Genomic DNA, 22,049 nt, shown 5'->3' with positions numbered 1-22,049 from the left:
TGAGAAAATATGTCAACATTCAAGACATGAGCACTGGGCTTACGGAAGGCATTTGCCTATCCCTCCTGGTTCATTATATACATTTTCAGCGGTCCAAATGTGAGTGACTGCATCAAAAATTAAATTAAAATTAAAGTTAGACCTAAAGAGCATGTGTTTCTTCTTGGTGAAATTTCTGCTAATTTTAGTAAATCTGAAGAACTATAGGAAGAGTGGTATTCTCTACATTAAATAAAAGTTTAGTGTATTGTTGAAAACCAGTGTAGTCTGGGGGTGAGGTAGAATAGGGCAGGGGAAGGGAAGGAAGCAACAACTTGACATGTATACCCAGTGTTTAATAGAAGGATTCTTATTGCACTCTAGTAATTCTAAAAAGTCTAAAAAGGACTGTGTAAAAACTTTACTACCAAACCAGAACTGTTCCAACTTTAAACAATATCTCCTGTTATTGCACTGTGAGATCACCACACAGTGCTTTTCACATGTGCCTGCCAGCCCAATATACTAGAGCATGAATGGCTTTTGTTCCAAGCGCTATTATGCATACAATAAAGTACAGCTGTGTCCAGCTAAGGAACGACTGGGACAACAGCCAGAAAAAAGAATCCTATAGCTACTGAACAAAACAGATACAGTGCGTTACCAGTAACATGGCCTGCTCCTGGAGCAGCTGCTGCTGAAGAATTTCCAAGTGCCGCTGCTCCTCTTCTAGCTGTCGCCTGATATACTCCTGTCACATAGAAATTACCCAGCAATAAAATTGTTCACAACAGGAATGCATCGAAACCACCTGAGCAGACCACCACAAGAACTACCCCAAAGCCACCTTCAGGTGACTATTTCGCATTTTGGAAATTCCTAGTGAATAATTAAGACAGTCCTGTCGTCTAACATAATGGCTGAAAAGTATTCCATTGCAGACTACAATGGTTTCCAGGGTGGGCAGGATAGAAAAGAGTTTATATCTGGTCTGATGAATTATGAAAATGGCTTAAAAAAATAAGCAAATGCATTTTTAAAAGAAGTTAAGAGTTAACACACGGCAAGTCTTATCAAAACAGCCAACATGAAATCACATGCAATTTTTATTAATTAGTTTTAGGCACTGTGTGATGAACCATTAGCAACAGCTAGAGCCAGGCTTAGTTAAGGCATCCCTTTTGCAAGCTTCCCTCACACAAAATCTCTACCAAAACACAATGCTAATCTCAACTGTAGACTTATCCTAGCCTCTATCAAAGCAGACAATGCCAATCTTGCTGAAGTATGTGGTGGTTATGACAAAACACACAAAAAAAACATCCACTAGAAAACAGATATAAGACCAAATGCATTCCCTTCCAGAAAACTAAGTCTGCACATCAGAAGTCAGAAGCAAATACATTTACCCACTGCTTCACCTGGCCCACTAAACCAAATCTAAATATGCAGCACCATATCCAAAGATAAGAATATCCTACCATGCAAATTAATGAATGTAGGCAAATATAAACACATGCGCTCAAACACACATAGAAAGACAGTGTATGCAAAAGGAATTAATGATTCAGTGCTATGGCAAAATGGGAGCTACTGGAAAGCTTATGAAGGAAAAAAATGATGCCTTCTAGCTTCTTGTATGTACTCCTACAAACCCAAAGTTTAGTGACAAAGGATGTGTAATTCTTAAATCAGCCAAAGGGACAGAGTCCATTAAAGCTGTCACTGTAATTTGTACAGTTCGTAGCTAATGGCCCCAATTCAGCTATGGTTGTGCACAATGAAGGATTCAGGATTCACAATGGTGTGTGAACCATCCACATCAAAAGCCCATTCCACAGTGTCCAGATAAGCACCACAATGTGTATGTGCATCTAGATGTGCCTGAAACCTGCACATACAGTGAAACCTTCTTCTGCATGTGGATCTCTCTCACAGGATTGGGGCAATTAACTACAATTTTACAGTGACATCCTAGGACTCTGGTTCTTGAGAACTTACAGTAATAGGAAAAAGTTTCTGTCATTTTGTGGTCTGATGGGCTCAGTAAAAAGCAAAACATATCTTTATATGCTTTCATGTCTTAGAAATCTCAGTTTTACAGTAAAACAATCTCATCCTTTAAGTACAATAATCCAAAGTACCAGGCACTATACCTTCTTTGCATGAAGTGGCATCAAGCTATTTCAAACCTAATTATATTCCCACTTACATTGAATGCTTTTTTCCTAGTACTGACATAAATGAAAGCCCTGCTAAGGCATTTAAAAAATGAGCTTAACACACATATAATTTCATTGGTTCCCAACCATTATAGTTACCATGTATTAAATTATTTCAAGCATGCAGAAATCATGATCTCATCAACACCACAATTTGATATTTTAGTTTGTATCTTCTGAAATATATACAAGATGAATTGGTATGTGAAAGTTACAACAGTATAGTACTTGGGTCACTCTTGCCTAAGTATAATAAAGATTATGGGAACTTTTCTACCATGTCAGATAACTCAGATACCACGGCTCTGTGTTCGAAATCTCCAGATGCAAGAGAAGCAGTTACCAGGAACCACGAGCAGAGAGCCTATTATTTGGTATTTGGTGCAGAATGAACAATCTTCTGCTTGGTATGCTTTCGTTTTGGAAGCCATTCTACTGTGTAACATATTAAAGAACTAACTTTATATGCAGCCTGAATGTTACATTCACTTCCTATAGAGTGGCCTTTAAACACAGAAAGTCACACCAGACTTACGTATTAATGATTTTGCTCACTCTTGTTCTCTGAAAGTGGGAGTAATGCAATTCATTTGCATTACTACAGACTTACCTGTTCTCTCTCCACTCTTCTCTTTTCTTCCTCCGCTCTCCTCCTCTCTTCATCTTCCTTACGTCTCTTCTCCATTTCCTCCAATCGTTTCTTCTCTTCCTGTTCTTTTCTTCGCTGCTCCCGCTCTTGTTGCCTTCGAGCTTCTCGTTCTCTTCTTTGTTGCTATAAAAATTAATGTACGTTAGTTTCTTCCTTTTCTCTTACTCCTTAAAAAAAATCTAGCAATATCATAACGGCCACATGGAAGCCAATGACAGTGACATGTAGACTCCACTGACATGTGGAAGCACATCAACATATCAACTAATATGTGGAAATTACTGATTCCAAGTGAATTGTATGCTACTATTGCAGAAACACTGCATGGGACTGAAGTGAATCAAATGCTGAATAGCCCACAAACATTGAATGAAGTATGACCTTATACAGAATCTATTTCAGCAGCCTTCATGTAGCAACTACAAAGAAAGAGTTGGCCCTGTACCCCAAAACACCTTTTTTTATTTAAAAAAAAACCCAAAACACCTTTTTTTAAATTAAAAAAAAGGAGTTTCCTTACTGAAAAATAAAGCCAAGGAAATGGCTAATCACTTATCCTGTCTTAATTTTGACTACAGGTATGCATCGCTTCCAGCTTCTGTGGGTCATTCTGAGGTACATGGAGGTCCAGCACAATCTGGAAAAGACCTCTAGTGTCTCCTAATGAGAACTCCAACACTAACGCAAAGCTAAGAAGTTTCAGCTTCTGCACAGTAAAGTTTTGCCTAAACTATTTCTAAGAGCAACAGCCATTAATAGACTTCCACATAAATACAAGAACTGGAAATATGGCTCTGTACATTGGAAATAGCAAGAGTGATAAATTGCCTACTTGTGCCTGTGAATTAAGCAATATGGTGAAAGACACTAAACTATGTCACTGCTGTTATTTCTGGTTTTCACAGACCAAGATATGCTGTGTTGACCAAGATCTCTCAAAAACTATGAGGTGGATCTCCCAAGAGATTCTGGAACAATTTATAAAAATATAAATTGGCCACTTGAACAGAGAGGCAGAATGACAACCAATTTGATTCCAGTCATAGCAACTGAGATTTGCAGTGATTCCTAGGTCATGTTGCTGTGACAACGTATTTCTTTGTTTGTTTTCATCTACTTATTTTCAGTTCAAGGACATTATTGGAGAGCACCGGTCCTTGTTGTGCCCACATTGCACTATGGATTATAGCTTTATGAGTAAGAAGAGCTTATCAATGTGAAGCACTGTCTCAGAAAAACCGTTTCTGGTTAATATGCTTTCAGAACAAAACAGCTAGAACTGGACTAAGTTTCTAGTATTCAGCATAAAACAATGTACAAGGTCAATATTAACATGAGCCTCGAAAAGCAAGGAAAGCATCTGTACTAATAAAATTTTGCTAATCTTGTGCAAATTACTAACCTTACTCAAATGCCATCTTCCATTTGTACACATTACACATATTGTTTTGCTTCTGAAATACAGGTTGAGTCTCATTATACTGAGGGTTCCATTCCCAGAACTCACATGAATGGCAAAAATTGCAAATCAATTTTAAAAAGTGCCTTTGCTTCAGTGGTTTAAAAACAGCCTTGCTGACCTTTGTGATGTTAAGACAGAGTCATTAAGTCAACAATCCAACAATCAGTCTCTTTTCAGGTCCCTAGAAAGGATTATCTTTCTTTCATGTGTTCAGGGGGAAGGGAGGGAGTCGATTGGAGAGAGAATGATTGATGGATTGTCAGCTAGTTGCCTTCTCTCTAACTATTGTAAAGCACTGCTTTCCTTGAATTTAAAGGGCCCTTCTCATCATGTTGAGATAAAAATCTCTACAACAGTAAGAAAAGCATTTTAAAGGGGTGCATTTTTCCCCTTCTCCAGGGATAAGCACATTCCTTCTCATCTGCAGTGGCCATTCGTGTTGAGTCAAATCCTTGTATAAAAAATCCATGTATAACAAGGTTGGACCTGCACTTATAATTAAATCACCTTATTCATACTGAAATAAAAACTGCACTTTGATACATACCCTTTAAAGGGAATATTATATACAGTATATATTTTTAAGGGGCATTTGTAGCAAAGTCACTTGAAATATTTCTTTGAGGCAAAACAAATAGTAAGCCAAAAAAGTCCATATTAAATCATTGTTGGCAACCTTCACTCTCGAAAGACTATGATATCATGCTCAGAATGGTGGTTCTGGAACAGTGTCTAGTGTGGCTGAAAAGGCCGATTCGGGAGTGACAATCCCTTCCACACTGGGAGCAAGTGTAGTCTGTCCCTGGTCTGTCTCCCTGGCTATGGGCCTTCCTTCTTTGCCTCCTTGCCTCCGTCTGTTGGCCAAATGTCTCTTCAAACTGGGAGAGGCCATGCTACACAGCCTGCCTCCAAGCGGGATGCTCAGAGGCCAAGGTTTCCCATCTGTTGAGGTCCAGTCCTAAGGCCTTCAGATCCCTCTTACAGATATCCTTGTATCACAGCTGTGGTCTACCTGTAGGGCGCTCTCCCTGCACAAGTTTTCCATAGAGGAGATCGTTTGGGATCGGGCCATCGTCCATTCTCACGACATGAACAAGCCAACGCAGGCATCTCTGTTTCAGCAGTGCATACATGCTAGGGATTCCAGCACGTTCCAGGACTGTGTTGTTTGGAACTTTGCCCTGCAAGGTGATACCGAGTATGCGTCGGAGGCAGCGCATGTGGAAAGAATTCAGCTTCCTCTCCTGTCATGTGCAAAGACTCCAGGACTCACTGCAGTACAGAAGTGTACTCAAGACGCAAGCTCTGTAAACCTGGATCTTGGTATGTTCTGTCAGCTTCTTGTTGGACCATACTCTCTTTGTGAGTCTGGAAAACGTGGTACCTGCTTTACCGATGCATTTGTTTAGCTCGGTATAGAGAGAAAGAGTGTCAGAGATCGTTGAGCCAAGGTACACAAAGTCATGAACAACCTCCAGTTCATGTGCAGAGATTGTAATGCAGGGAGGTGAGTCCACATCTTGAACCATGACCTGTGTTTTCTTCAGGTTGATTGTCAGTCCAAAGTCTTGGCAGGCCTTGCTAAAACAATTCATGAGCTGCTGGAGATCTTTGGCAGAGTGGGTGGTGACAGCTACATTGTCGGCAAAGAGGAAGTCACACAGACATTTCAGCTGGACTTTGGACTTTGCTCTCAGTCTGGAGAGGTTAAAGAGTTTTCCGTCTGATCTGGTCCAGAGATAAACTGCTGCTTCCCATGTTGTGCTGACGCCATATGGCAAAATTGGAGTGTCCTCTACAGTGTGCGAAGCCTGGTAAAGTAGGTATGGAGGATAGGTTGTTACCCATGCAGCAAATCCCCCCTCTCCACATTGCTGGAATGGTCCAATGGAAAGGCAGAAGTCAGTATGGTTGGTTCCAGCGGCATCGCAGGAGTTGACAGAGTGTGACTGTATACAGCCGTGAACTGCCTCAGGGACTCCGGCTTCGGATTTTACCTTGAGGTTGACTCCTGAAGCCTCTTCCATAACTGGATGTAGCCACAATGCAGTGGAGGTTTAGGATCAGAGTTTTCCTTCCCTCAGATGAGCTGCCTTCCCAGACTAACGAGTCCCATCTACCCGGTGGCTATTTAGTCACCTCTTACGACAACTCCATAATAAATACAGAGAAAGCTGTTTCTACTATTCTAAATTTTGTGTCAGTCTTTGAAACCCAATTAATACATAGGATTTTCCAAAACTTGGATGCCTATATGGTTCATTATAGCCAAATAGTGGCTCTTACCTATGGTTAGAAAAAAAAAATTACTGGAGATTATGTAAATTAAACATTTCATCCAGATTGTACCCAGTATATTTAGATCTAACTTAAAAATATTTAAACAGATGTCCAAGCCTCTTTAGAACATGCCTGACAAAAAGGAAACAAATGTGATTATTTTCCTGAAGCTTCCAGAAATCCATTCCAATGTTCACTGCATATGCAATGCAAATATGTATGCAAGTTGGACAAAAACATATCAGGCTATTTGGCAAACACATAAAAATATTATGTAACAGAATTCATACATAAGTGCAATCCTTGTAGAAGCGGATCTTATACTTTAAATTATATTTCTGGCACCCTATCCCTTAGAACAGAGTTTCTCAAACTGGGGTGTCATGACACCCCAGCCTGGGAAGACCTGTCTCAGCCCCCTGAAGGGCGCTGGGCGATGGTAAAGGCAGCAACATGATCGCTACAACTGTGCTGCTGCCAGGAGCAAAAGGGTTTTTGTTTTGGGGGGGCAGTCTGGGAAGCTTGCAGACCTCTCTACAGGGTTCCCTGAATATGCAAACAGCTGAAAACAGTAAAAAAAATGGCCACTTCTGGTTTTCGTTGCTGCCTTCACCCCTTCGCCACAGGAACTTATGGCAGTTCCCAAACCCTTGAGAAGTTTGGGAACTACGGCCTTAGAAGATGTAACATTTCTGCACTAGCTAAACTTAAATAAGAATACACTTGTTGGATCAAGCCAAAAGTCACTATCTTTGACTTGATCCAACAAATTGAGGTGGCAACCTTCTGTCTCGAAAGACTATGGTATCGCGCTCTGAAAGGTGGTTCCGGAACAGCGTCTAGTGTGGCTGAAAAGGCCGATTCGGGAGTAATCCAACAAGGGTCTTCTTATTTAAGTTTAGCTAATGCAGAAACGTTACAAAGATCTTCTAAGGGGTGGTCTACCAGAATGTGTTCCAGCACCTACACTTGATTGTTGCCGTCTCCAAGTTTCCCATATTCCAGATTACTACTCTAATTACTGCACCATGCTAGTTTTCAAACTTTTCTCACGAAGAATGCAATTTTCTGCCTCTATCCCCAATAGAGGGCTGCAAAAATCTGTCAAATCCATTTAGGCTGTATGCTAGCATTGGGAAAAAAATCTCATATTTTTGCTGCTTAATGTATAATAGACTCCTGTCACAAAGCATCAAATGGAAAATACAACACACACAACCTTAAACCCACTAACCAAAACAGACCAATTTAGAGCTCAAGCCCTATCAAAATTGAGCCCATTAAAAAAGTACCAACAGGAATTTCAAATCCAAAGACATTTTTCCCATTTAACTTAACCTGCTTTGCTTTCTTAAATTTGTCTTTGCAATAACGTAAGTTGAATTAAGGACACAATCCTTAAATGCCCTGGCTTTTCGGGGGTCAGTCTCTGAAGCATTTCCTCTTCTTCCTAAGCAACTTGTTTTGGTCCACGTTCTTCTAAAAGTCAGTTGAATAGTGAACAGGGACCAAAACACCTTAAAATTAAGGGGTTTTTTCATGCTGCAATTTTCTGAAACCAGAAAGTTTCCCCAGTAAAATCTGTACCAGAAACTCTCTCCTTAATGCATAACAATATGCTTAGTTGCTACCTCTTGTATACAAAAGTTCTGGGAGGTCAACTTTAGCCCTTCTAAGCACAGGTTGATGGCCTCTGCCCTGCACAGAAAAGCTAAGTGCTTTTGGGCATATGCAGAGCATTCCCTTAGGGGTACTCTTTTATTAAGAAATCTGACTCTATAATTGCAAAACGCAACAGAATTTTTCCCTGCCTTTCTGTTTCCCTGTTTTGGTTATCAGCCAGGCAGATAAGACTCTAACTATGCCAATAAAATCCTGGTCAGTTTGCAATACTAGATATACTACATTGGACTGCATTTCAGCTACTTCAAGCAATTAAAATGTGGAATCTCATTTCAGTGATGATAAACAGGCCTCTCAAAGTTTATTTGAAACATTTTTAAAGAGGAGGAGAAGGACCTACTAGACAAAAACAAATGGAAAAAGGACTCAAGGATACATTTGCTGGATCGTAAATTATTTCCCCAAACTTTTGCTGATGATAAAACTGAGTCATAAGTTTCTTCATCATAGTAAGATACATAATACTTTTCAGTTAAGCTTTCTGATTTGCCAGTGTGTTGCGTGTCAAGTTTTTACAACCAATCTATCTGGTCCCCAAGGCAGCCAGTTGAACACAAAAGACAACATGTAGAGGCAGAGTCTTCAGGCTAGGGAGCTGACTACAGTATTTTTCTCAGGCCTATGAATATATGTAAATGACCTTGCTGCTTTTGGAACTTTGAAGTCATCTTCAGGTTATTCACTGCTCAAAAACAATGCTCACAGACATCTCTAAACATAAGGAACTGCAACTGGCACCTTTGAATTACCATAACTAGGCCCCTACAAATGCCAGTCAGAGAACGGATGCCATTACAGTACTATACAGAAACTGGGCAATTCTTGTCAAGTTCCCAAAGTACATTACTGGAGATCAGAAAATTTAAAACAAATTCTTGAAACCCTCTCTCAGTTTGGAGGCTAGTGTGTGGATATGCAAGTCCCTTGCTGCCTCCAAGGAAAATATTTACCAGGGCATTAGGAGGTACGAGGTTCTGTCTGTGGCATTTACTCCATGATAGCTCCAGTCTTGATTGGATACCATTAGCCCTGTTCAAGAAGTGTGGACACTGTCCAGGCAATTAGGAGGTAGGGGAGTAAGAAGTCAGCAAGCTCTGGCCCCCATGCCAACACCCAAAGCCCCTTCACCTGATCTCCCCATGGAGACTATATATTTTGACTCTGATCGTTTTAACAGCTCCCCTGGAGGGCAGGACTTGCCAGTGCACTTTTACTCCGCTTCCAATACATGGATTTTGTCCACACTGTAAAATGTCTGAAGCAGGCCAAAGTCAGTAAGCGACAAGCACACATGTATAAATTAGTTCCTAAGCTGCAGCATCCAAAGGTCTTACAGTCTGGAGTGTCTAGCCTTGCTGTTTGCAGGAGCTGACTAAGGGCCCAACCTATCCAACTTTCCAGTGCCAGTGGAGCTGCAATGCAGCCCTGAGAAAAGGAAACAAATGTTTTTAGTTTTGTTTACTTTATCCTGACAACTAGGCTGACTGCCTCATAATTTAATGTACAATATGTCAATGTTATAAATGTTAGGTCTTGAATCTTGAAGGAGGACCTGTGCCAGGGTGTCTTATGGATTGAAAAGACTCTCAGGCAAGAATTCATATCTAGTGGCTCTTGGACAAAAGGTGAAAACAGGAGCCTTTGAATCTTGGCCTTCTCTACCTCTTCTAGCCGCCTCCTCTGCTCTTTCTGCTGCTCAATCCGCTTTTGTCTCTCTGCCAGCAGCTGCCTCTTGTACTCCTCTTGCTCTCGTAGCTGCTGTTCTTGTAGCAGCTGTTGTCTCCGAAGAGCCTCAGAACGTTCCTTGTTTTCCTGCTGCAATCTCAGGAAATCACGTCTGAGAGTCGATTCTCCAGGCACATTAACAATAGAACTGTGAGAGGGGAGAGAGTTATTAAAAATCCAAACAAAAGCTAGTAGACAAATAGCTGTCTAGGTTACATAAAATGAAATGGTTTCCAACAACATATCATTCTTCAGTTTTTGCTGGGATCACTGAAAATGCTGTCAGGTTGGAAAGGAGAAAAATCAGACCAGAAAAAAAATCAAATATAGTTAATTTTGCCGAGAACTATGAACAGAAAGCTGGATGTTTCTTTTAAACCTGTGATTTCTCAACCAGTGGTACTCCTGCCATTGGTGGTATGTGAAATGGTGTCCTGTGTTACCCAGAGGACTACAGATCCTCATCGCTTAGCAGTGAAATCAGCAACGGCTTGGCAGGCAGAGCTCCAGTCTGCACTTTTTGCTCACTTGGAAAAACCCTCTCATCCACTTTGAGACTCTTACTGGTGTTTGTTGCATCACATCTGGCCTCCCAATTTGGAAGTAGCTGGTGATAACATCGCCAGTTCCGGTGGTACTTACAATAGGTGAACCATGCAAAGTGGTACAGCAGGAGACCAATGTTGAGAAATGCTGTTTTTAAACCTTAGGAAAAGTGGCTCATAAGTTACTAAGGTATTTCAGGTATCTTGGTGCTATTATCATACCTCAAGACACAATGGGAGCAACACTCTTCTGAGCTAAAGAATGACACACTTGGTCTTTCAAGCTCTTCAATGAACAAGGGCATTATTTCAAGGCTCCTTATGAGAAATGAGACCACAGCTTCTGTCAAATGACATTGGCATATTCATGTACTCGTACACTGTATGCTCTTGTGAATGGAATAAGACCTAGATAAAGTAAATGAGCTTCACAGATGAACAGTGACTATACTTCCCATGTCTGAACCAATAAGGTGCCACAACACTAACTGTCCTTTCTAAATGGGAGGGAAATCCAAAAGGAGTTCAGGAAAAAAACGCCACATTAGATGACAGCACATCTCCCTATTAAGTTGTATTCTCAATATAAGGATGATTTTTAAGCCCTGTCTTTCAAGAACAAGATCATACTTCAGATGTTCTCAAGATCTAAACCAAGTCAATGAGTCCTACCTTGGCTCTCCTTCTTGCTCAGGCACTTCCTCCTCCTCTTCTTCACTTCCACTATACTCATATTCTGTTTCATCTAGTGGGAGCAGGGAGAGACAATAATTCTCGTGTTTAAATAAACAGATGCTAAACAGCCTTCTAAGCAGTATGACTTCTGTGCAAAAGTAATTTTACCAACAGAACTCTCAAGCATTAAAGTATATTAGAGAATTTCATCATCATTAGCTCAAAAGCTAGGATTATAAAGGTGAAACAGATACTGATACTCTTACCAATGAATTTTAGAGACTGTTTTAGAAACAGTCTCTGTATCTAATGTTATTCAACTTGTTCACACTTCAAAGGAAGCTAGTGATTGCCTACATTCTTAAAAACAAAAAACAGCTGCAGCATCACAACACTACCACAGAGTCACCAAGGATCATGTCATGTGTACACTGTTGGGTACGGAGGTCAGGTTTGTTTAAAATCAGATATTCAAGGCAAAATTCTAGATGCACACTATCTTAGCACTGCCACTATCCAATTTTACTCTACTAAGAACTCTCAACTCTCTCAAATTTCAGTGCTTGGGAAAGGGAAAAGATAAATGCTAGAACTAGGATCTAAAGTGCTACTTCAGGCAGATCCAGTGGGGCCTAAAATTCATCACTTTGAAGTCCAAAGCATCACACTTGTTGCAAGGTTCTCTGAATCCTGAACAAAATACAGATAAGAACAGATTAAAATGTATTACCACCAAACCTTGTGACTCAGTAGTAATGAACATTATCTTCAAAAGTTTACGCTCACTTTGTCTGATGACAGATCACTAGGTATGAACTGAATCCAATAGATTAAAATTATCAAAACTTCTACACCATTTGCCTTTTGTATCCAGTCTGAAATCTGTAATCCAGAAGGCTGGGCATGGTCTCCTTTCACTTCATGTACAGCATGCAATTAATATAAGTGCTCACAGCCAACAGAGACACACTTACACATACTGAGGGTGCTATATAAACATAAATATGCTGTTGCAGCTTCAAAATGATCACATACCTTTCTCTCCTCTCTTCTTCCTGGTTCTGTCTATATGATCTTTCAGCTGGATTCGAACTTGTCGTTCATTTGGCTGATCGCGTATAAATGGATGCTTTAAAAGTTGCTCTGTTGAAGGTCGTTGCATATAGTTCTTCACTAAACAGCCCTCTATAAAACTAAAGAACTTTTTTGACCTAAGCAAAAATAGAATACACACATGCACAGTTAAGTCATTTCTCCAAGTAAGAATCTATTTGGCACAAGTCATTTATGTCCGAACAACTGGCAGGACTCAGCTCTGATAAATAAGTCAGGCCAGTTGACTAGAATGCAATCAAAGCTGTAAGGACCATTATTTCATGAGCCATAGCACATTATGTGTGCATATATCAGGAGAAATGAACTTACAAGAGCCTTAATTAGAATATGGTTGTTACTCTATACACGCTTTCCTGGCATAAGTCCTACTGAATACAATGGAATTGACTTCTGAGAAAATGTGCAAAAGGCTGCACTGTAAATGAATTCCTTCCCCCTCCTCCATTTTCCGACCCACTGAGAACTAAAAGCAGAGCTGCCCAATGTAGAGAGGAACTATTGCACCTGGAAGAATAAAGACAGAGGTTCAAATGGGATTTCCCCCCTTTTTTGTAAAAAAAATTTGCTTTAAATTACCATGAGCCTCCATTCTAGTTGACCAGATGATCAACTAGATCATCAACTAGATCTAGTTGACCAGATGATCATAGAGAGATCATCTGGAACAGAAGGCCAGAAATCTCCACTCCAAAAATGGCATATTAATTTCATTCCATTTTTAAAGGAATTTGAATTCTAATTACTATGACGCTATATCACTCACTCACTCTCCAATTAGCCCATAGTCCTAAACGTAACTACAATCATACTGATATTCTCAGTAGCTATCAGAAATACACAAAAGGGCATTTAGGACACAAAATATGAAGCAGATAATCCAGACGCCAAAGAAACAGGTGAACTGTACTGCATTCAAAAGCAACTGAAGAAGTAGGCCAAAGGGAGGGGAATTGGGGATTTTCATCACAGTCCTCTTCAAACAGCCTTTATAAACACTATAATACAAGAGAACTGCTTAGTTAAGTTAAATACAGGTTGAATCTTATTATTTGCAAGGGTTCCCAGAACCCACTGGGTTCCCAGAACACACTGGATGGCAAAAATCGCATTAAAGCAAATGAATTTAAAAAACAATGTCCCTTTGCTGGGTGATTTAAAAAGAGACTTGCTAACATTTGTGATGTAAGGCAGAGTCATGAAGAAACAATCCATCAATCAGTCTCTCTCCAGGCGCTTAGCAAGACTTCACTCTGAGCCAGCGACCCCTCTCTCCACCCAGAGCAAAGTGATTATCTTTCTTTCATGTGCCCAGGGGGAAGGGAGGAGTTGCTTACCTTGGAGTGAAGCTGTTCTAAGTGCCTAGAGAGAGAATGATTGATGGATTGATGGCTGCCCTCTCTCGCATTGAAGAGGCTATTGTTAAACAACTGTTTTCCTTTAAAGGGCCCTTCTCATCACATTGAGATAGAAAAATCCATGGATTTTTCCATGGGAGAAAAATCTGTGGATAATTAGGATATACCTGCAATCATTTGCATGACTCTCTCTACAGCTGTAAGAAAAACAGGTTTTTAAACTGATTTTAAAGGGATGCATATTTTCCCTTCTCATTTGCAGAGGCCATTCATGTTAAGTCAAATTGTATATAAAAAATCCGTGAATAACAAGGTTGGACCTGTACATACATTTCCTGCCAAACAGTATATGATATTGTGGCAGTACTGTTTGCTGACAACAGCAGTGAACTTAGTTGTATGAAGGTTTGCATAACTAGGTTTGTGGGAGGTATCGATTAGTCTAACAGTAGGACCTTAACTCAGAATGACTATAGCATACTGGGCTAAAGCACCAAGTTAGAAATTAGTAGCCCATTAAAAAAAACCCTGTTCAGCTAAGCAGCTCACCAGTGTGAATTAAAATGTATGCCACATAGTTTGTTCAGTGAAGGAAATGCAGGACACAAATGTGAAAAACTGAACTCCAACTGTACATTTTTTTATTCATCCATTAAATTTGTACACATTGTTTTCAATATAAGACTCAAAATCAGCAAGCCAGTACTTTCATTTGTCATTATTGGAAGCTTTCATTAGCAATTATGTGCATTTTGCACTGTTTGCGTGTAAATTTCTCTCAGTGAAGATTATGCTTGCTAGTACCTGTGCTTAACAATAGTCTGGGAGAATCAGGGAATTTCTCTTAGCTGGTAAAAAGGACAATTGTACTACCCATCAAAGTTATAGTAAAAACATTCATGAACACACACTTTCAACTTGGGATTAACCTACTTTCTTACATTTTATGTCAGAAATTAAACAATGTGGGGAGATAAAACTGACATTTTCACCTTCAACAGCTGCACAACTCATCAATTTGATAGGATGCTGCTCTGTGAACAATGCCTCTTTTTTTGTCCTATATGTCTGAGAGAAAGTCTTACCTAGAACAAGAACAGCTAAGAAATAAACTGCACACATCTAATTTTGGGCTTTGATTCAGTGATGTAGAAGATTTATTTCAGCTCTCTGAAAATTATTTTTCACGCCTATGGGAGTGAGTCCCCTGTCAAAAACGAAACGCTATGCTGTAACAAAAAAATATATAAATTCCATATTACCGGGAAAAAAATGAAGCTGCAACCACATACCATTTCTTAGATTTTAGCCGTGGAGGAGGGTTTCTGGGAATAAGAAATAGGGCTCTCATTGGATGCATGTCACAGAGGGCTGGGAATAAAAGGTATTGTGTGATTAGTGTTCAGTTTTACCATTATTTTAATGTCGTGTCTATAAGTTATTTCGCAGTATCAAACTATCAGTGACTATGAAGAATATAAAATGCAAGTACTTGTATTCCTGACAATTCTTCATCTGAGGAAGATTAGAATCACATTTACACATGCATACCCACCTCAAAAGCTATAATCCAATCCAGAGAGCCCATTGTTTCATAAAATGTCCGAGAAAAGTGAATTTCACATAACCATAGAAATGTGAGATGAAAAGATTTAAAACCCATTTCCTTGGGAGATTGTCTATTATGGTATGACCTCTAACATTACACATGCAGGAGGCACCAGCCCCACTACACTTTGTCTGCTCCAAGATCTAATGTCTCTGGTCAGAAAGTTTTTACTAATTCCGTATTTTAAGATTTTTCCTCTTGTTTCTATTACCCTAGCACAGCCACAATCACTGCACAGTGTTCTTTGGCACAGTGTCATCTGTCAAACTGCTCCACTATTTATAGGATTTTATAAATATGCTGCAGGAGCAAGTAGGATGGGAACCCTGGAGAACAGAATCTCATCATTGTATTTTCAGAAATCTCAACTTTAAGTTCAGATTACAAAGAGGCATTCAAAATATAGGTTTCAAAGAAAAGTCAGCCCAACAGAAGGTGTGTACATATCACTTACGCGGAGCTCCTTCTGCCATCTCTATGGCTGTGATGCCACAGGACCAAAGGTCACTCTGCAAAGAAAGACCATATGTTAGCCAATGCGTTATCCATTTTTCCTACTTGGACAGTTAAAAATGTACTGCATGAAGAAGTTCACAATCACAAGAACTTTCCATTTGAAGAATGACTAAATTTCTACTTTTCTACTTAACATGGAAGGGAAATACACTGAATGACTAAACCATGCACACAAAATTAAAATTATTTCTTCTTTACTTCTCTGCATATATACAGAGCTAAGTTTATGTACTCAACTGCAGTATGTAAACATTGAGCTGCATCCAGATCTTAAGTGGAGTGGCGGGCCATCAGAGAAGCTCCTTCCACTCATACAAGGAGTGCAGAATTCCATAGATCTATCAAACTCTTTAGCTTTAAGTGCTAAATTACACATGATAAGTCTTTGAAGGAGCAATGTATTGTTTCCAAAACTCCAATTGTTTTGCAGAAAAAAATATTATTTTCCCAGTTAGTGTAAAGTTTCTGTAAATATCCACATTTCCATCATCTATCTTTTGCTATAACTTTTTGCTACTTCACGATGCTCTGAATGTGCAATTACTTGCACAAACTAAATTAATGAATGTGGCACCAACAGGAAACAAACAACTGAGAAAACTGTAAACTACGGAAGAGGAAGCATTCAAAAATGCATATTTGAAAGGGGAGATTCAAACAATTAGAAATAATTGTTCTATATTGATAGAACATTATAAATAAATAATGAGCTCATAATCCTCAGCAAATATATTGCTTATTTTATTTCAAAAATAAACACAGAAATAGGCTTCCAAGTACAGGAGGCAAAAATGCTGAGAAGCTGTTACTTTTCAGCAGACCGCTTGTCTTAGCCACAAAGTTTAAGAACTCCAGCAAAACAATTGTATAATCAGATACGTAAGAGGCAAATACTTTGAGGATAGCTGGCATACTGGAGATCATTCAACTCCCTACTACTCCTGGAAGAGAGGCCAAATGAAGACACAACAGTCCTAGTCCTTAAGCCACAGCTTCCCAAGTCATCATACAGAAGAAAATCTGGTTTAACATATTCCGTATAAACTAGGATAGTCAACTGCAATTTGGTCCTAGTTTGCATGAAGTGCACACACCACCATTTCTGCATCTGGATATCACACAACACTCTTGTTTAAGAAATCAGGATAATTCAGTTAACACAGGTAGGCAAGGGGAGCAGGAAAGGGAGAGGGAACATATGGGGCTTTGTGTGTGTTCCTGGTCCAAACCACCAGTTTGTTGGACTGGAAAGGTTATGTCTGTGTTTGGTCATACATCCCTGGCCAGCAAACAGAAGATGCTGAGCTGGACACAGTTCAACAGATGTGCCGCCATCACACTTGGACCCAAGCGCTTTTCTCTTTCAATTGATTTTATGTTAGAATATCATTTTAAGTTCATTTGGCTCTTTTTATTCTCTTAAATTGTTATCAGTATTGCTATAATCATCAGACTAAGGCACTTGGGGATAGGATTATTAATATATAGAAGGAAAAAATGCTACAAGCTGTTCTGAGTCCATGGAACAGAGCAGAATATAAACTGAATAAATACAGAAAGTAGAGTCTAACCAGCTGAATGACCCTTATTTGAGGATACACAAAGAGACAGAGTAGAATGCTGCATCCTTAGGACAAAATGATGATACCAGAAGAACAGTACATGTTGGATGAAGAGCTAACTCCATGGGTACCTTTGAAAAACATGTCAGTCCACTGGCTTCAGTCCAATCATTGATCCTGAAATAAGTAACCTAGTTGGAACTGTCGAGACAATCACCACCACACATCTTTGATACTAGGCTGGCAACCTTGGGTGCAATCAGGCTTACAACGTGATGTGCAATTGTTCTGTTTACCAACTGATTTGGAATTAGTACTAAGAATGTCAGATGGCACCAACATCTGTTCCAAGATATCTGGAGACTATGGAGCAAGCATTCCATTAGCTGTCTGTCCATGAAGAAGAGATCTAGCCGCTCCCTTTGATGATGTAATCAAAACTGTAGTTCCTGCACGTGCAATGGTCCACTCTAGAAAGGACTCCATTATGTGATTATTTATCCTCCCCTAAACCTCCTCACCCACATGTGCTTATACTCGTCTCTCACATACACTCACAAAAAATTGTTAGGGCACTTTGAGAATGCTAAAAAAAAAATCACAATCTAGCTTGATGTAAGACTTATTCTCCAAGGCAATTAAGGCTTTCAAGTAGCTAGCTCTGACTTTCAGACTAATGCATCTCTTTTAGCAATAAAGATTTTAAATATTTTATTATGTCCCCTCCTGCTTCTGTTATCTAAAAATGAACTAAAAAGCGTTTGGAGTTTCCTAAAAAGATGCTTAAATAGGAAACTAGTTTCGAGAAATGGGAGGAGAAGAGCACACTCAAGAACATCTAGACCAGGGGTGCCCAAACCCCGGCCCTGGGGCCACCTGTGGCCCTCGAGGACTCCCAATGCAGCCCACAGAGAGCCCCAGTTTCCAATGAGTATCTGGCCCTCCAGAAATTTGTTGGAGCCCACACTGGCCCGATGCAATTGCTCTCAGCATGAGGGCGACTGTTTGATCTCTCCTGTGAGCTGTGGGATGAAGGCTCCCTCCTCTGCTTGCTGTTTCATGTCTGTGATGCAGTAGTGGCAGCAAAGGAAACACCAGCCTTTGTTTGTTCATGAACTTTTATAGGCCTTGAGCTATTGGAAGACCTTCATTCATTCATATAAGTTCATCTTTAATATATTCATTTATGTAAACTTGCGTAAATTTATTCAAATTTTAAATGTAAATTAATTCTTTTTTTCCCTGGCCCCCGACACAGTGTCAGAGAGATGATGTAGGCCTCCTGCCAAAAACTTTGGACACCCCTAATCTAGACCATTTAAACTCTGATAGCCCTTTAGATTTGATTTGATACTCATTATGCTGAAAGTTCTATGAAAATCAACTTCTCTATCAGCTTCTGTCTGAAACTGTGCTAAACTATAGCAATGATAACATTTAATGATAAATTCAACAAGTACTTCCATACAGTGGTCACCAATTCTGACCACTGCCAATCCAAAATTGTGTGCATCCTTAATTTATATGCAGTGCATACTTTATATTACATACACTTATTTTTTTCAGGTTGTCTTTGCCTCCCTCTTAATCAACTGAACAAAGGTATTTTATTAAGAGATTTATAACAACTCACTTTCACAGAGCATTAATTACAAAGTAAGAATTGCGCATACAACTCATAGCCAGCAAAACAGGACAGAGCATTTTAACTCGTGTAGTAATATTTCACTTACTCTGTAGTCATATGTAGCGTCTGGGTTTTCATCACAGGCAATAACTTCTGGAGCCATCCAGTAAGGCGTTCCAATAAAGGTATTTCTTCTACCAACAGTTCTGTCCAGCTGAGCACTAACACCAAAATCCACTTCATAAAGAACAAACAAGAAAAAGATACAAATACACAGAAATGAATTCTTGAAGATTACTATAAAGCAAATTGCTGTTCAGGTAATATGATGCACACATTATATTACCTTGCAGCCTTCAGGTAAGCCATTAAAATGAATGTTCAGACAGACGGAGTCTTCATGCTCCATTACTAATATTCTTGTCTCATGAGTACAATGCAATCTTTAACACCTTTATCTGTTTACCAGTAAGATATTTTTCATTAAAAGAAGCATTCGTATTAAAGTAAGGGCAAGATCATCATCAAAAGATGAAGCAAATGGACTACATCCACAAGATGAGGGACAGCCAGTTTAGTTTCAGGAGGAACAGCAGAATAATTAAAGAGCTGCTTTAGAGATTACATTTTTCTGACACTGGAACACATTTCAGTATTGAAATAAGTGTGTCCCATAGTAAGTGTGCTGCAATACAAATTTGTTGGCAGCATGCACACTGTAGAATGTGCCTCTGATTGCTCCAGTCATGCTTCTGGGGTGGGAGGGAGGAGAGAGGTAAAATGCAGAAGAAAAATGCCTGGGTGAAAGAGTGCAACCCCCTCTCCCTTCGCTGTTTGAAGGCCATAATCCCCACTTCTAATTCAGCCTCACAGTCACATCTCCTGGATTAAATGCATTGTGATCTTTAAGTAGAGCAGGATTCTATCAATTGGGAGGGCTCTCAAGATTTATATAAATTCTGAGGTTGAACTGATAGGACAGCTTAGGTCTCATTTGATATTTTAACAAGAAACAGCCAGCCAGTCCCACAAAAGGTGACAACCTCCATGGTGCCAACCTTGCACGCAGGGCTCCTGAACACACTGTACTAACCAAGTACTCTTCCCTAACTGCCTTCCCATTTGTGTGCAGTTCCATTGCCTTGTCAGTGGATGATGTTCTGCCACCCATGGGTTTGCAGGACACACAGCCCTTCCCCACTACTAAAGAAAGGGGGAATAAGGAAAGGTGAGGCCTGCAAGCTGAATGTTCACATTTAAAAGTATAAGCTGGCAAAAACTCCAATTTTAATAAGTTCTAGCATTACAATTCTAAAGATAGGATTCAAAAGACAGGGCCCAAGACTGAAAAGAAGCAAAGTTTTTTTTTTCAGAATCTAAATCTTACTGGCCCTTTCTTTTGAGTCAAATGAGTTTACCTATCACTGAACTAAACAATAACATCCAAGAATGATTAAAATTTTCAATAGCTAGTGGTTTTCAAGTCTTGGAAGTTACAATTTTCCTTCCCAACTAGATAACCAACAGCACAACCTGCTAACTGCACTGTATAGAAGAGCAGCAACAGTGAAAACTATGGAATGTGCAAAAACAAGTGAGTAGTGCAAGCTAGTTAACTTACCCAGTTTCACCTCTGCATTTTCTGTTAACAAAACATTTTGCCCTTTGATATCCCGATGAATCACATGATGGGCATGGAGATGTGCCAATCCCTGCATTGAAAAGAGAGGTGGATTGTAAGGTCTTTTTCATGTAAGCTTTGTGCAATTATTCTTGTGCAAATTATTTTGGCAAGCAGGCAAAGCCTATTTGCAACTATTTTACAAACACTATAACCAGTTCCTTTTGCCCAGCATAACACAACTGTATCAACTGTAAATGTTCTAATCACATACTGTTCTAATCACATCACACAGAATTGTTACACAGACTTTGCTAGTCAAGCATAAAAGAAGCCATAAAGGACTATTCACACAACTCACACAGGTGAAACAAAACAGATGCGCTTTCCACATTTTTTTTCCATATGGGTAGAATTTATTGCATACACATTATCGCACCTAAACTCAGGCAATACATCTTAGTATGAAAGTAAAGTCAACTCACAAAACTATATGCAGAATTGAAAAAGAGTAAGTAGTATTTAGGATATACTATTTCCCTTTTACAAATGGCTATTACTATGCATTACCAGCCATGTGACTTCTATTCAGGGCAGCAAAAAGAACTGCACCATTGACTTAGCAACCTGACTTTCAAGGGATATGCTTTTCTTTACAGCTTGTAGTATTATGTGGAGGAGGAGGAAATATATATGTGATGGTTCCATATAAAGGTTCCATTAAAAAGTTATGAACTTCATATGTATGATTAACATTAGTGAAAGTCAAAAATATATCAACAGCTTTTAAGGCAAAATGCTCTGGACAGCTGTGCTGATTTTTATCATGTCCAGAGAATTCCAGAGTCTAAAAGTGGTGAAGAGGCAAAAGAGGGCTCTCCCAAAACCCTGCACTATTAGCAGAGTCTCAATAATCAATACCAAGCCACTGCTGAGATGCAGGCTTCAGATGATCCAAAGTTAGTTTGTACTAAAAACTAAATGTTTCCTCACATTTTATTGAGTGCCAGAAAATTATCCCAGACAATAAACACAAAGAAAAATTTGGACTGTGACTGATAAAATTCTGATAAAATACAATTGAGCATATTCTTAATACTCTTCTAAACTCGAACCTTCAACATCACTTTGCAGAACACACCACATTCAAAACTGAGTGCATCACTAGTGCCAAAATAAACAAGAGCCACCAGCATGCAGAGCTTTTTGCTGATCCAGCATCTGGCTACATACTTCAAATCACCATTCTGTACTAACCCTGTGGAGCAGATGAAGAAAACATATGTTGTTTTTTATTATTTGTTGCAATTTGCAGAGTTGCTGATAAAGATGTGAATAACCTTGACCGTATATTTTGATTATAACTTAGCAATCAGCTTCAGAAAGTTCTCTACTCTGGTAGTATTCAGCCTCCCCCCATTCC

General features: G+C 39.4%; 1 protein-coding gene across 5 annotated transcripts in view; it reads right to left on the bottom strand.

Annotated features, from left to right (window-relative positions):
- Positions 1-22,049, bottom strand: part of MAP4K4 (mitogen-activated protein kinase kinase kinase kinase 4) — a 173,033-nt gene that overhangs the window by 42,751 nt on the left and 108,233 nt on the right. For 4 of the 5 annotated variants that reach the window (XM_066620369.1, XM_066620371.1, XM_066620370.1 and 1 more), the window contains exons 6-14: positions 20,627-20,717; positions 19,112-19,242; positions 15,755-15,809; positions 14,984-15,062; positions 12,256-12,431; positions 11,218-11,290; positions 9,938-10,148; positions 2,812-2,973; positions 644-730 (exon numbers count right to left, since the gene is read on the bottom strand). In XM_066620369.1, coding sequence (XP_066476466.1) covers positions 644-730; positions 2,812-2,973; positions 9,938-10,148; positions 11,218-11,290; positions 12,256-12,431; positions 14,984-15,062; positions 15,755-15,809; positions 19,112-19,242; positions 20,627-20,717 — 1,065 coding nt within the window. The remainder of the gene's footprint in view (positions 1-643; positions 731-2,811; positions 2,974-9,937; positions 10,149-11,217; positions 11,291-12,255; positions 12,432-14,983; positions 15,063-15,754; positions 15,810-19,111; positions 19,243-20,626; positions 20,718-22,049) is intronic. The other variant, XM_066620372.1, reaches the window with a different exon arrangement.

The sequence above is a fragment of the Tiliqua scincoides genome, chromosome 3 (genome assembly GCF_035046505.1).
Source record: "Tiliqua scincoides isolate rTilSci1 chromosome 3, rTilSci1.hap2, whole genome shotgun sequence".
Lineage (NCBI taxonomy): Eukaryota > Metazoa > Chordata > Lepidosauria > Squamata > Scincidae > Tiliqua > Tiliqua scincoides.
This window is presented reverse-complemented; position numbering and strand designations above follow the sequence as displayed.